The sequence below is a fragment of the Anabas testudineus genome, chromosome 6 (genome assembly GCF_900324465.2).
Source record: "Anabas testudineus chromosome 6, fAnaTes1.2, whole genome shotgun sequence".
NCBI lineage: Eukaryota > Metazoa > Chordata > Actinopteri > Anabantiformes > Anabantidae > Anabas > Anabas testudineus.
This window is the reverse complement of record NC_046615.1, coordinates 3810044-3825720: the sequence shown is the minus strand read 5'-3', so window position 1 is coordinate 3825720 and position 15677 is coordinate 3810044. Positions and strand designations below refer to the sequence as shown.

Genomic DNA, 15677 nt, shown 5'->3' with positions numbered 1-15677 from the left:
AAATAAATGATGACGTACATGAAGCTTAAACACCCACTGAAACTTCCAAATCACTGGAAAGACGAAAGAAGTTAAAACATGAAAGACTTGACTGGCACTCTTAATTGTATCATCTTGTGATGCAAATTAATTTTAACGACAGACATATAAAAAATAAATAAACTAAATGTTGACTGTCCCTGCAGTAAGAAATAAAACCTAGAAGAAGGAGAAACCATTTCTTCTTATTTGGGCTCTTAATCACGAAGTGTGTTTACAGTAAGCTGTGAAAGTAATTGCTGCTTAGTGCACCCTCACTACAGCTGCTTTAACTCTCAAGCCTGAATCAGATTGAACACAGTGAAATGCAGTGAAGTCTGGATTTGTGCCCCAGAGTATGTGGAGTAGTAGTGATGCTAAGCATGTGATGACGCTATGAACGTGGTGAACACATTTATTCATGATGTTGTACGTATGAGAGCCACAGGCAAGGTGTGGAAACTGTGTGTTTAAAAGCCAACCAGAGCCAGTAAAGGTGATTGATCCTTATTAGCAGGGACCGCAATTTATGCTTCTACAAATGCGATACTGTCTGATGACAAATAGCTCTTTCAATTAACACTTGACGTGAAGCGTAAAGTGCAATTCATGTCACCTGTGCGTGCACAGAGAAATCTTATGTAGGCTCATACAGGTGCAGTGAGTTATGGCTATCTGTCTGCCACTTTTTGACTAACGGGGAATATACATACAAATGACGAGCAGTGGATAAGTCGGTGCGAACATGCCTCTGAAAATGTTTCTCTCTCTGTCTCCACAGTTCTGCTTTTTTCCCCGCTCTCTCGTTTCCATCTTCTCATCCGTCTTCCTGAGGGGAATAACCTCCCTGACACGCATCTCTTCCTCCTCTGAGCGAGATGCTATAACTTGCCCTTACCTCCCCGGTATACTCACAGCTGTTACTTTTAATTTATCTGTTGCTGCTGTATGACAGATGGCACGGAGCCATCCCACTGTTTGCTAGTCCAATAAATCTAGTCCTGCGTAGGGGAACAGCTGCTATGCAAATTCACCCTGTATTACTGTCACTTTTGTCTGTCAATGGAGAGATAGAGATTCAGCATTACCTCATTTGTACTGTGCACATTTCTGTCTCTCTCCTTCTTTAACTAGCCGCCATTTGCTCTTGTAACTTGCTTGTCGCTTAATCTTTGTTCAGAATGTTTTTTGGTTTTGACTTTTGAAAGCAAATTCTGGTTATAACTAGAAAGGACACAGTATCGTATTCAGTATGTGCTATAAAACATCACTTTACAGGACAATATCTTCAGCCGTCTCCGGTGAATTGTGTCTGCCACTGCGGAGCTAAAAGGAAAAATGTATGCATCTTCACGCCACATATTTTCACATCCCACATCGGCCTGCAGCATGGGAATATCCTCATCATGCAGTCTTATTTGTCTCGACTCCGTCCAGGACGTCAAACACATGTCTCTCAGCTCATTCCAACAAGCTTTAAACATAACTCCTTATAGTTGGGAGCGTTCCAGTACTTTCCCCTCGTTGTAGGACTCTCATTGGTCCTTCCACTAATGGACCAGGCCTCCGAGATTGATTGTTTCATTTGATGCCAACTTCAACACCTGCTGTTTGAAAATAAATGCAATTACTTTTTGGGAAGAGGGTTAACAAAGCTGTTGGTGACAGCTGTAGCGCTTAAAGAGAGGACTAGTTTTTATTACAAGATTAACCAGAGATGTTGGCTTATATTTATTTATTTTTAACACTCTTTGTCAAGAAATATTGTCACTTTATTTAGAGGGAGAATTGAAAACTCTCATACCGTAGTTGTATCACTATAATAAATAATTTAATATAAGCAATAATGTCACATAAACAGAAATTCACCATTGTAAACAACCCTCATAGCTTAGAGACGGACTACTAAGAAACACACTTGAATCATACTTAAAGATGTGCACACATAGTTTTCCAGCTCAGGTGGGAACAACTGAAGATTATTACTTAAACTGTGCAAAGGTTTAACTCCAAATAATGTAGTTTAGTAAAATTTTATTGAATTGAATTATTCGAATTCTGAATCAACAGAAACATTTAATCAACTTTGCAACAATTGATGAATCATTTAATTAATTCTTTCAGCTAAAACTTTCTGTATCTACTGAAAACGTATAGACCGAATATCAAAGCCTATGAAACTCTGCTTGGCGCCTACACTACTATTTTTCCTAAAGATCACACAGTGGAGTGATGTGAGAGCTGAGCACCTGAAAGATGTCAGCTGTTAAACACGCTCATCAGTTTCTTGGCAAGCGGAACATGTCAGCAGCTTTTAAATAGCACTTTCTATCATGTGCTATCTCTGCTCATCTCAGCCGGTACTGGCACTGGAACTATCAACTACTCCAAGATAGAATGTGCAACTTTTCTCCTTGAGGCAGGAAGTGTACTGTCGAGTTTGCCCTCCTCCTCCTCAGTTGGTCAAGTTTTCACCCCAACTCTTGTCATTCACCCTGCAGAGCTGTCTGCCTTGAAACAACATGTAGCCTGAGGCTGAGGGAGACAGCAACTGCAAGGCCTCCATAGGTGCTGAAGACGTCCGCGCTGGTGTGGACGGTGTTTTTTAGATCTTCTGACACATTTTTAGCTTTTCTGTCTTTATTTTTGATGCAGTGTTCCCCCGCTCTTACTGTTTTTGTTACCTAAGTTTTGGCTCATATATGGACAAACAGGAAATTCAGCACGAACACACACGATTACAAATAATACAAATGACCACAATAGGAAAGTTTATTATTTTTCTATTATTATTTAAATCTAGTTTTTGATGGTATTTTATTTATTTAACTACCACCTTATTTTTTCTACTCTGCTTGAACTCCAATTAAACTATTTTAATGATGCCGTTAGCTCAGCTGTTTAAGTAAAGTAAGACTTTGCTGATGATGCTACACACACCTATATAGTAGGTACTATAGATATTACAGGGTGATGTTTCTTTTCCCTCAGTCTTTGGCACGCTCTAGCTTCCAACAGCCATAAATTGCATTCCCAGGTCACCAAGGTCCTTCTGATAGTTCTGATGAAGTCAGCTCCGATCTGTCTTTGTATCTACAGAAACTCAGCAGAATGAGGGTGAGGCCGAGGCAGACTGTTTTCCAATCTAAGTTTTGCTGTCTTGTTGATCACCTCTATTCTCGTTATCAAGTTTACCCTTATATTCCTCTTCTCGCTCCATCCCTGCCCTCCGGCTGTCTGTTCATCACATTTTCACCTCCCATCGACCCCCTCCCATCTGTATGCTGCTGCTGCTGCTGCTGCTACTGGGAAGGCTCCAGGAGGAGGTAGAGGCCACCGGTCGTCTGTTCGCTCGATGACAACACAAGTCTATCTGCAAGGACTCTGAAGCTGTTTGATAGCTGGATCCAAACTCTTCTGTCTAGACGTAGTCACACAGAGACGGAGGAAAGCCTTTTGTATTGATCACAGGACTAGATGCTGACAAGTACGCTCAGCTTTCAGAAATCACTGCTGACTGGGTTAGCTCCCATTTAAGTCCCATGAATACTAAATACAGAAATAAATTGAAGCTGATATAATTAGATTATTTACGTATTGCTTTTTGGTGGTGGGGCCCACAGATAACAGCCCGCCAGTCTGATTGTCAGTCTGAATCCTTGACTGTCCAGATTGGCAAAAAATTTGTATGGAGATTCATGCTCTCCGAAAATGATTGCTAATGACTTTTAAGACCTCCTGACCTTGTTGTCTAGCACCAATGACAAGCAGCTCTTTCCACCATCCACACTGAGATATACATTTATTTCAGAATGCAACTTGTAGCTCTGACTTGTGCTTTGGCATCATCATCAAGGAGAGAAAGTGTCACAACATAGAAAAACATGTTTTATGATCTTGTTAGTCTGCAGAACACTTTTTAACCCTGGTTTTGAAAAGTGGAAATGGATCAGAATTTGGTTCAGGTATTTTACAGAGGATGAATTCTAATGACTAGTGGTCAACTAACCAACTCTAACGTTCTTTTTTATGACCAGTGCTTTCTGTTACTTGTTTGGTTCTATGGTAGCATTAGCATGCAAATATGCTAAAATAAGATTATTATTAATTAAATATTATTTATTTTAAAATAGCCATGCCGATAATATTCTGATGAGCAATGCTGTGTTGTCATTGAGTGGATTTTCATAAGCTTTATCTGGTGCCTCTGGTTGTCCACTAGTATATGTTGTAATTCATTAAATGAAAATACCTTCAATTGTATTTTTGTACTTCTGTTATTGGACTACAGACTTCATCATATATACTGAACAACCTTCAAAACAAACCTTCTTTGGATGAAAGCATCCTCCAAATGACTCAATGCAAATTGAATTCTGCTCTGTTGTTGCAGGAGACCTTTAACCTTACAGAGTTTGTGGAAAAGTAAAAGGCAAAGCACTTTCAGACTGATATATTTTCTCATTTCGTTGATGTACATTAATTTGGTGAGCAGCTGTAACCAGACAAAGCAGTTTCCCTCTGGGATTAATATTCTTTGAATCTTGAATCTGGATCAATAATGAATGGGTTCACCAATCATAAGGTAATGGTCTGCTTCATTCTGTAACACAGTGGTCTAGTCATGTTGTACCTGCGCTACGAGAAAACAAACTCACACAGAAGAAAAAAACATTTAACTTAATTTCTCAGAGTAAACTGTTAAGAGTGTTACACTATCCTGAAGGCTGTTGCTGTTTTATTGATAAAAAGCTAAAGGCAATGCAAATTACCACTCCAGCTGCATTTATCCTCCACAAAGAGCATATGTAGCTTTTGTACTGTGTTAACAATTTGGTTTTTCCCCTTTTTTTCTGTAGATTCATTAATTGACTTGGGTGTCTTTGCCTCTGCTTGTGTTGCTCAATATGTCCATTAGCTTCATTGCATTTAAATTTCCTATTGAACTGATGAATAGACTACTCACCAAGTTTAGGGCAGCACGTAATCAGACAGTGGATGTTTGCAGATCCAGCTGCAAAGCGAGTGTTAAAAGGGCATTTTAGGGTTTTACTTGCTTTGAATATGGCTCTACGTGTGTTTATTGAGGAGAAACGCTGACTAGTGTGCACATGTTTTAAACATCAAATTCTCAGAGAGAAGAAGGAAGAACTAAAAGAAAAATCAAGAAAGTAGTAGTTTTGGAGTTATTTATGAAATGTCAACTTCACTCACAGGAAGACATCCCCTAGGTAGCCTCCTTTCTAAAACTCCATTTAGCTACTTATTCATGCTTCTACCAGTCCAAATTAATTCCTGTTTCCTGTTGTACCCAAGACAACTCATAATTGGTTTATAAGGAATTGTGTTCATTAAAAGTCTCTACACACTACTGGGTTATTCGATTTTTACATAAGGAGAAGTTTTTGGAATGCAGTAGTAAACACTCTCCCATCTTGTAAACATCAGTATTTTCAGTTTTGTTATTGTCCAGTACTGAGTTATGCATGCTGTTTTGTTGTATCATCTTTCCTTTGCATGTACAAATAACAAAGAATAAATAAGATTTGTTTTTTCTTGTAACTTGAATTTGGTTTCCTCCACTTACTTTGCTGATGTTTATTATTACAGTCAGGAACATTTAAAGGTTGATTGAGGGAAAAGAATATTGTATGAACAGTTGTGTGCTTTGGAGCTGATCTCTGGGGAGCTCCCCGCATGAACCCAAACAGGATGCTGAACATTCAGCGGGGAGCCCTTCAAGCCTCCAGGGTACGCAGACGAGAAGTCAGCAGACATGTTGCTGAGATGTGGAGCATATTTAATGCATGAGCCATTGGAAGTGTGATTAATAAGAAACCTGTACAGAGGGAGACGGCTTAGTACGAGGAATAAAGCAGCAGCAGTATGGTTGGTTGGAAATGGATGGGAAAATGGACATTTGTAAGCACAGATGGTACTTTAAATCTTACAGGCATCTGCAGAGCCACAGCTCAGTGGGTGTGCTGCTGAAGAGAGAGGACGTCTCCAGAGAGAAAATAGAATGGGATGTGCTCACCCACTGTGAGAGTCCAGATCTAAAGGGGTTCAATGCCACAGTCAGAGGGGGCATAGCAAGGGAGCTGCGAATAAAATCTCATTGTTTGAGCGGATGTTGAGAAAAATGTGTGATGACATGCCCAGGTTTATGCCAAAGATTTCCAGTAGTGACTGGTCATTTCAACTCTCATTCGAAATACTTCAGTCTGTCACACCTTGAAGGTCGTTGAGGTCACATGTGGTTCCTCTTTTCACTCGACCATCATGCTTCAATAGGGTCACATTGTGCCAGTTTGAATATCTGTTGAACTGCCTTGTAAGGGATGTCAGGACTGTGGTTGATAAGTTGTGTGATAGACTACCACTGTTCAAGTTTGATGTATTTTTACTCCTCTTTCAAACCATCTGTTGAGCACAGTGCTGCAGACTACATGGTGCTCCCTGTCGTAGAGTCAAAGGACCTGGTAAAGTGCTTTCATTTGTACTGTGCAGGTTGCTGAGCCCATATGTGCTGTTGAACAAGCACGGTACCAACAGTACAGAAACCAGATGGAGTAAGAGTCCTAATAGAGGACATAAAAGTATTTACCCAATATTTCTCAAGCAAAAACAAAAAAAATGTTTTCAGAATTGGTAGTTCGGGATGATCAAGACACTGAACTCCAGCTGTATAGTACAGTACACGTCCTGTGTAAATGTGAATACTGTCTGTGTGGGTGAATTTGCAGGATAAAGGCAAAAAAATACAGTTCTACCAATTCCTTAATAGCTGAACTGATCAATATTTTAACAATAGATCCATTTGTAAAATGGGGTCCTTCATCAGATTTTAATTAGTTGTTACTAGTCAAAAAGTGATTTTTCCCTTTTAGCCTTTTCAGATGGCTCCATTTGTTCAACCGTTCAAGGCTAAAAAGACAGAATTATCAAATACCTCATAAAAAAATGACATATAACAGAAAAGTTAATAATAAGAGAACAAACTTGTGTAGCTGAACTTTGGATTTTTTTTTTTCATCTCCCATGAATCATTTCACATTCCCTCAGATTCATCTTGTAATACTTGGACCCCTTTACCACAGTTAATGGACCCATTTCATTTCAAATGCTATATATCAGCTCAGTCTCTCTCAGCATCACAGTTTGTTAACTTTCACACTTGCAGTCTGAGGATGACCAAAAAGCTGTAGAGCGGAGCGGCTTTTCCTCAACTTTATTAAACAGCTGTGGCTTTCACACAGCGACAAGATCCATTATTGACACGATGTGTGTCCAAACTGAAACAGGAATTACAGGGGATTTGTAGTTTAGCAGCTTAAATGTACTAATATTATCATTAGCATTCCTATGTTTTTGTCTATAGGTCTAAATACTGAAGCCAGCATACCTCTAAAACTCATTGAAAGAATTGCTTCACACAAATGTCCACTTGAAGCATATACAGTAAATCAAATATTAAAACGTGTTATCTGGACATTTACTGAGCTTCACTATGTGGTGAATGGAATTTAGTCTGTTAAAGTAGTATTAAAAAGACATTCAGGAATTGAACACTAGTTTCACGGTAAACGTACAGTAGATACTTTTTCACAGTTTTACCTCTGTGGCCTCACTTTCCCCTCCAGTGTAAGGCTTCCACTTGTACACTGCTGGAAATGATATATTACGCACTTTATGACCTCTTTAGGACCAGAGGGAAATTGAGAGAGCTTGTTTCCTCCTACATTTCTCTAGCACAGCCTGCCTTCTCTGGCGTGCAGCAGCAGCCAGTAATGCACAGATTGATCAGAACACACAGTGAAGAAGATATATCCTGGGGGAAGGCAGGCAGGGAGTGTAACTATAGGTAGGAATTAGTTCTACAGATAGCTGGCAGTGAACTGATTCAAAACTCTTTCCAAAGGACCAAATTCACTTGTATTCATTGATGAATTTATGAAATAAACCCATTGTCTGTTGTCGTTGAAACTATTAGAAAATTTACTTAAAATGATCAAGGACAGCTCAATAATTGTGTGTATATTTCACTTTTGTTTTTCAATTTCATGCCCAAGCAGTCAACCTATGTTGCAGGGTATATTGCACCATTCAGTCTGTGCAAGATTTATAGAAGCAATATAACCGATAACTCCTACTTAATGTCGCCGTCCCTCCTCTGTCTCCACGCTCAGTGTTGTTCAGCTCATAGCTCTGTTTTATGTGTCTCTAACGTATGAGCCACAGACACTCTGAAGACCTTGCTGTTGTGATACAAAACTGCTTTTAGAACTACAGTATAGTAGTTATACTGGATGATCTTAAAAGATTTAAGGTTATTTCAGAAAAGGATTTGAATTGAAAAATCTTTTTGTTGTGTGTGTTTTAATGTCAAATGTGAATTTACTAAAAGTTTTATTAGAAATATGTTGCATTATTCTGTTATTCTAGAAATGTGCTCACAGCCACCTGACATTCACTTCTAAGTTAAGCAAGTCTTTATGGAATTATTATTAATTTCTGTATGATTAATACGTTTAGCAGCTTTATTCATTGTGATTTATTAAAATTTGAATTTTAAGGCTTTGCAGAGCGTGGTGGATCGAAGCAGATGGTAGAGGGAACACGGAGAGGGAGGGCAGGGAGGAACCCTCTCTCTCCCTAGGCTAGGGACTTACACTTTACAAGATTATCATTAGCCCCATTTTACTTGTGAACAACTGCCCATAAATCAGCTTAGTAACTGTAGGAAAAAAGACACTCCTTACACCTTCAGAACTGTATCAGTATCAGCTGATGGCTACTTCATCACACATTTTATTAGTGATACTGTACAGTGTTTTTGCATTGTTGATGTGCATGTTGCACATTTATCCAATAACTTATAATCGCAAGTGTAAAAATAAAGGTGCAAACCTACAGAACCACAGGAAATGTAAAGTAGTGTTGTCAACGTATTCAACTCTGTTGCGATAGGATGTAACATGCAAATATTGCAGATCTAAAAAAGCTTTGAAAGAGCACCAGAACTTATTGTTCCTCTGACAGTATTTTTTTCTCCTTTGCCACCTCAGAACCTCTGTAGAAAATGATGTGATGCCAGCTCATAGAAGGTTTTACAGCTCTATTTGTGCAATGTGAGAAAGTGCATTCATATTAGACAGAAGAGCAATGTATACGCTACAGGTAAAGCTCCTTATTTTCAGTGGGACAGTTTCATTTTCAGCCAGTATTCCTTCATATATTATAATAAACCCCGTCCCCAGGCTGTGTAAAGGTCCGTATTGTTGCTTCCAACTATAATTCCAGCTTTCTCTTTTTCATGTTCGTGGACATGATTGCTCAGTTATTTTTCATACTGCAGTGGTGTGATTGTACCATGAGCTTTGGAGAATATAGTGCTGTTTCTGTAAAAAGGTGTGTACCCTGTCTCCATTATGAAACCTCAGGGAGCCCATTACCTTCCTCTGTCACCCTGGATTACATGGATCAGATACTAAAGAAAAAAATCTCTACCGAATTGTCTAATGCCTTTTTTGCACTCCTTTTGCCGTCCAATGTTCTCTCCCTTTCATTTCTCTCATAATTTCTATTTTTTTCTCTTCCTTCCCTCTTTTTCTTTGCTTCTCCAGGGCCAGCATTGTCCAGAAGAGAGTCATTTATTTCCAGGATGAAGGTTCTCTCACCATCCGACTTTGTGAGAAAGGTAATGACAGCTGCCCATCATCTCCTCCTCTCCCTCGCTGCCTGCTAATCTTTTCATCCTTGACCACTCATCATGGTGCCATTATCCCTTGTTCAAGCTGTCCTTTTTCCCCCATTTCAGAGCAGGACAGCTCCCAGTCTTTCATACCGTGTCTAAAAAAGAAATAAAGCAAACAGGGGCTGTGGGGAATATGGAGGACAACAATTTCTGGATCTCATGGGAATCTGTGTGGAATTTAAATATCCTTTTGTGTTGCACCACAGAGGAGCGTCACAGCTTTTATGTTACCTGTGATTTCACTGCTGAGAAAAACGCCACACTAAGTTTGGAAAGCTGTCAGCCTAGCAGATAAACACTAAACCGGGCAAATGGAGACTCAAACGTTATCTCAGGGGATTTTTACTTTCAGAAAATCGTCCTCACGTCCTTAAAATCTAATTCTCCAACCTATTATGCAAGCCCAATCAAGCCACCCTGTTTCATTTTGCTGACATAAGTTAGCCGCCTTCCATGTTTGACTCATCCTGCTATAGCTTAGATGTCAAGTGAGGATTTCTTCCGAATAATTTGGCGACTCATAAATATTCAAGTAGTCCCCTTGACCTGTCTTTGCAAAACATTGGTCCAGGGCAGTTTTTGAATATTTATGAGCCTGTGTTGAGGCTGATGTGTCATTTAAATACCAGTTTATTCCACAGATGTAATTTTGTGACATTCTCACTGGTTCGAAATGGAGTCGTTCATTTGGTAAATTAGGCCGATGTGCATCTATGTCAAAGCTCACGCACTTCGTGATCTCTGTTTGTCTGGTAAATTCTGGACTGTGTTTTCTATTATGTGGTGGGTTGTGCATCTTGTCTACCCTTCAGCCTTTGTGTTTGTGTCTTGTCCATACAGAGCGGGCGATTGGTGAAGCCACAGGAGCTCCTGCCATAGAGTGCTGCGCTTGTGGAACGGCCAAGTACAGGCTCACCTTCTATGGCAACTGGTCAGAGAAAGTGCATCCGAGGGACTATCCAAGTGAGTTCATCATACACGCACTAATGCATGCATGTACACAGTAGAGAGCACTCAGATCATTCTCCACTGTATCTAACAAAGCTAATAACACACTTTATATTTAACGTAAGTGATGCTGTGTTTCAGCAGACTGTGTTTTTATTCTACTCCTAGAGCGAGTGATCATTTGGAGTTAGAATTGTTTTGCTCTCCTCCTTCCATCTTCCAGGACGAGCCAACCACTGGTCAGCTCTGATTGGCGCTTCCCACTCCAAAGGCTACCTGCTGTGGGAGTATGGAGGGTACGCCAGTGAGGGAGTGCGTCAGGTCGCTGAGCTCGGCTCCCCCATTAAGATGGAAGAAGAGATACGACAGAAGGTAGAGTTGACATGAGATGCAGCCTCTGTGGGTGTCCTGTCACTCCGCTTGGGGTCTAACAGCATCATCTCCATGCCTCTCCGTATGTTTCCTGTCACTCTTATTGGACTAAACTCAAGTGCTATTGGCAAAAATTGAGATCTAGCAAAAAAAAGAAAGTTAATCACTTACACTCAAAGGGCAAAGCTCATCAGTGCCTAAGGAGTGTTGAGTCGCTATAATCACTGTTCTGCTGCTCCCCTGTTATTTGTCAGAAGTTACTACTACATACTGCGAGGTTAATGACAGTCCAAGCCACACACACACACACACACACACACACTGATACAAATGTTCCTCTGTTAAATAAACTAGCAGTTTGTGAAGTTCCCATTTCCAACACAGGGCGTCTTCTTATCATTACCCTTTATCCTGCTGGACTCTGCATGAAATCAGATTCCTTCGGTAAACACCAGAAAACATTTTGAGTGAACTATGCCTTTAGGGGATCAGATATTTTTGGAAGCCATCCACTGGATAGTACCTCGAGAGGACAGGCTTTTTGCGTCAACTCCTCAAGACTGTGCAAAGAGAAATTGAAACAGAGCTCTGACATGGAAGAGTGCATGACAGGACACAGCTGTGAGGTGTGCCTGAGCTCACTCGTGTATGTATGTGTGTGTGTGTGTGTGTGTGTGCGGAGCCCTTCACAACTCAGAAAAATTAGATAAAAACATTTATTTTATTTTTTTTCTGTTATTATCTCTTTATATAAATGGAAAAATAATAATCTTTATGTGTATGTGTTCTGGTGAGTGAGTGAGTGAGTGAGTGAGTAAGTGAATGCGTGCTACAGTAAATGGCTTTCTCTGTGCGTCCTCTTTGTGCCACACTCTCCGTCTCTGTGGGCACTGAAAGGTGTGTTGTGGCCATTTGCGAGGGAACAATAGTGTGTTGTTAGTGGGCTGTCAGTGTACTGTGTGCCTGTCAGTTCAGGTTTGGGGGACATTAGAGACTGACGGACAGCCCTAACTTCTCTCTTGGCTGGCTCTGTCTGTGTCTGGGGCTAATAAGTGCTCCAACACAATAGAAAACCTCAGCCTGTTTCATAGAATGAGATGGTTTGATTGTGTACTGTAAACTGGAATGTTTGCTATTGAGCTGTAGAGTGAAACAGCTTGATTGCACATTGTTCACTGGAATGTCATCTATTGAGTTGTTGGACTTTGTAACCGGGAGCCTTAAAACTTTACTGTAAATCTATGACCCACAAAGGTTGAGATGCCTGTGCTGCAGTATGTCCCATTCACATGACAAATTATAGATCACACAAATGTCTCATTTCTAAGTGGGTTAACCGTGTTTTTACTCAAAATCATACATTAGCTCAAGGTATAGTAGGTAGCTCTATCATTTTATATTTAGGAATGTAGGGGTGGCTGTTCATAAGCTGCAGTAGAAGCAGGACAATGAACCTAAACGCTGAACTAAATATACTGCAGAATAGCTCCGGAGACACAAAATCCACCTTTTGGAGTGGCCCAGTCTGAGCCTAGACCTCAATGCAATAGAGAAGCTGTGACATGACATGAAGACAGCCGTTCACACCAGATGTCCAAAGAAAATGGCTGAGCCAAAGCATTTCTGCGCAGAGGAATGGCCCAAAAGTCTTCCTGAGAGTTGTGCAGGACGGCCACTTTATACGCCTGTACAATCGAATGCAATTCAATCCAGCACTGTGAATTCTACTTGTAGGAAGTTCTAATTTCTCAGCGTTTGTTGAAACTGTCAGAAAGATGTTTCTAACATTTTGGTGAAGGTCCAACATTAGACCTTCTAATCTTTGTACATAAAACAGCTTTCCGTATATAATATTTGGAATACATCAAAGATATCTTTTCAAAGTTTTAGACACATTTAGAGACACACAGACGAAAGCACACACAGACACATTCACATCTCTTCAATGCCCTGGGGCTTCAAAGTTCAGACTGGGTGAACATCGCAGTGGCTGCTGTAAAGGTGGGAAGCCGACATGGGTCAGTAATCCCTGTCTTAGTTGAGAATCCCAACCATCCACAGGAGCAATCAGCTGTGGTGATGTGTGGACAAAGCCTTAAGACCAACCTCTCCAGCCCAGTGCCGACCTGCGCTCCCATAACTAACACAGGCCTAAAACCTGGCACAAGGCAGTCTGGCAGTCTGAGACTGAGACAGACAGACCGGGCGGACAAGGCTTGGGAACTCTCACTGTGATGACTGGAGTAGAAGAGATAACACCTCTGTCATATTTTCCAGTGTCATGGAGCAGCATTTATTAACGATCAGAAAGATTGTTCTGTAAGCAAATATTCACCTGCTGAACAGATGTTGACACAACAGCCTGCTCAGCCTCTCGAGTGTCAACCCGAGAGAGACCCACAGTCAAGGATCAGGTGCTTGTTGAATTACAGCTGTTTACATTTCTTTACGAAATCATGACCCAAATCTGTCATCTGCTGCTTTTTTGTTCAAGTTGAACTTGGTCATCACGCCGTCCATCAAACGTTCCTTCCTTAGCATGGAAGCGCAAAAGCCCGCTGAACATGGCTGGACACGCAGAAGCCTGTGGAAAATATGCGCGATAAAGCTCATTCAAAACAAGCTTCAGGCACACGTCAGCTCATGCCAACACATTTCTGTGCAACAGTAGAGATTCACAGGTCAGACAGTTTTCTGCAAAGAAATCTCTCTAAATGCCGACACCATCGACTTAATCACACGTAGCTACAGGTCTGAACGTGCCAAGATCCTAAAGAGCATTTATCAGTCCTGCTGTGAGAATAATGCTTTATAGACAACCACCAACAGCCCAGTCAGAGATATCGCTGTGGAAATCTTACGCTGGGATTCCCTCTGAAGTCAGATTCCACGCTCAGACACTTCAAGCCTCACTAACCCCGACCTCAAAATTCATCATGGATAAATGACAGCTAGAAAGCAGCAATAATTTACTGCGTAGCACAGGTTTAGTCATATTTGTGTTGCAATTCTGTCTCTTCTGTCTGGAGCTACTAAAACCCCTCACCCCCTCTCTTCCCGGCAAAACAACATTACGCGGCACGTCTAATTAGTGATTGCTTGGAAATGTCACAAGCAGCCAAGAGTGTCTAACGAGTCGACGAGTCGAGGCTGTAAAATGTGAAGAGCTGTTGGCCGAGGAGTACATCCTCAACCTTTATAATGCCACAATGTACTGTCATGGGACAGAAAAAAAAAATCTGTCGCTACCTAATTATTACTACCTTGGAAATGCCACGTGCTTTTATCCAGGTGTTAACACACTGAGATCAGACAGCTAAATGTCAAGTGCTGCTGGCCAATGAGCCATTTGTATCAACTTAAGGAGGAAAAGTGTGATTACATGCCCAGTCAATTACATTTTAATGAACTTAATACAATTCACTGCCTCGGTAGTGATTTCCACATCTGAATTCTCAAGTTCTACCATAGCATGACGCGCTCTACTGTGCACTCTTGCTCACCTCTAAAAGGATTTGTCAATTGGGTTCCTCTTCTCTCCCGCACGCTTCGCTCAGCAGGCACTTGAGGGCATTGCCTGTCATGGCTGGGGCTGTTCTGAAAAGCCGTCTGACGTGCGATTCTTTTGTGCGGAAGCTTAATGTGTTTTTTAAAAACGCATCAGCTTTTAGCGCTATAGGGAACAGGCAGTGGTGTAGCTCACGGTTTCCTTTTTAAACAAGGAGACAAAGGCGGCGTCAGTGTAAAGACAGGTGGACACACAACTGCAGGTTCCCCCTCCAAACATTGCCCTGAGCCATAGAAACTGGCCATATATTGCCTTAGGCTAGTACCTATCAGGCCTCACTGGAAAGCTGCAGCTGATATTTCCTTTGTGCAAAGTGACACTTCTTTCCATTACAAAGTCTCAGTTTGACAAAAAAAAGTTTGACTGTTAGAAATGTGAAATGTGTCACAGTGACCTTCTCTGTGCCTGGAGAGTTTGGTCATGGCAGGAAGTGCATTTGCAGGTTTCTACTCTTGCTCAGAGGTTGCTTCCCTTACACAGCCTTCCTCTCTAAAGACACTTGTAGTTGCACAGATTTGCTCTTTACTGATGTTTTCTCTCTTCACTTCTCTTTTCTCCCTTTTCACGCTTCCGTTACTTGTTCTGCTTCAGCCTAATCTCTTTTCTTCCTCTTCCACGAAGGTCCACAATAATAACACTTTTTAGAAAAGTCTGTTGCTATCGTCCTTGTCTAAGAACCACTTACTACTGGCAACCTTCTTCCATGCCTGTGCCGCTCTGTCGTCTTTCATTACCTACATTCTTCTTCTCTTTGTTATTTTTATTCCATGTTTGCATCTTTTTCTTTCCATCCATCCTTCCTTAGTCTCCTTATAAAGCATTTTGTCTAAACACCTCACGGACTAGACTGACATCCCCTCACTTATACCCTAAGCAGTTTTTCCCATGCGCTTATGAGTATATTAGTTTTCCTCTTCATGTGACAATCTCATTTTTCTGGCTATCCTATATTTTCTCTCCTTCTTTTTACTTTATGGTCTTGTATTGTTTTCTCTTTTGAACGGCCTTACTTCA

The 15677-nt window shown here is 40.9% G+C and overlaps 1 protein-coding gene across 1 annotated transcript in view; it reads left to right on the top strand.

Annotated features, from left to right (window-relative positions):
* The window catches only part of spon1b (spondin 1b), a 74715-nt gene that overhangs the window by 14663 nt on the left and 44375 nt on the right, over positions 1-15677 (top strand). Inside the window, exons 4-6 of the mRNA XM_026365293.1 lie at positions 9645-9718; positions 10616-10738; positions 10947-11095. Coding sequence (XP_026221078.1) covers positions 9645-9718; positions 10616-10738; positions 10947-11095 — 346 coding nt within the window. The remainder of the gene's footprint in view (positions 1-9644; positions 9719-10615; positions 10739-10946; positions 11096-15677) is intronic.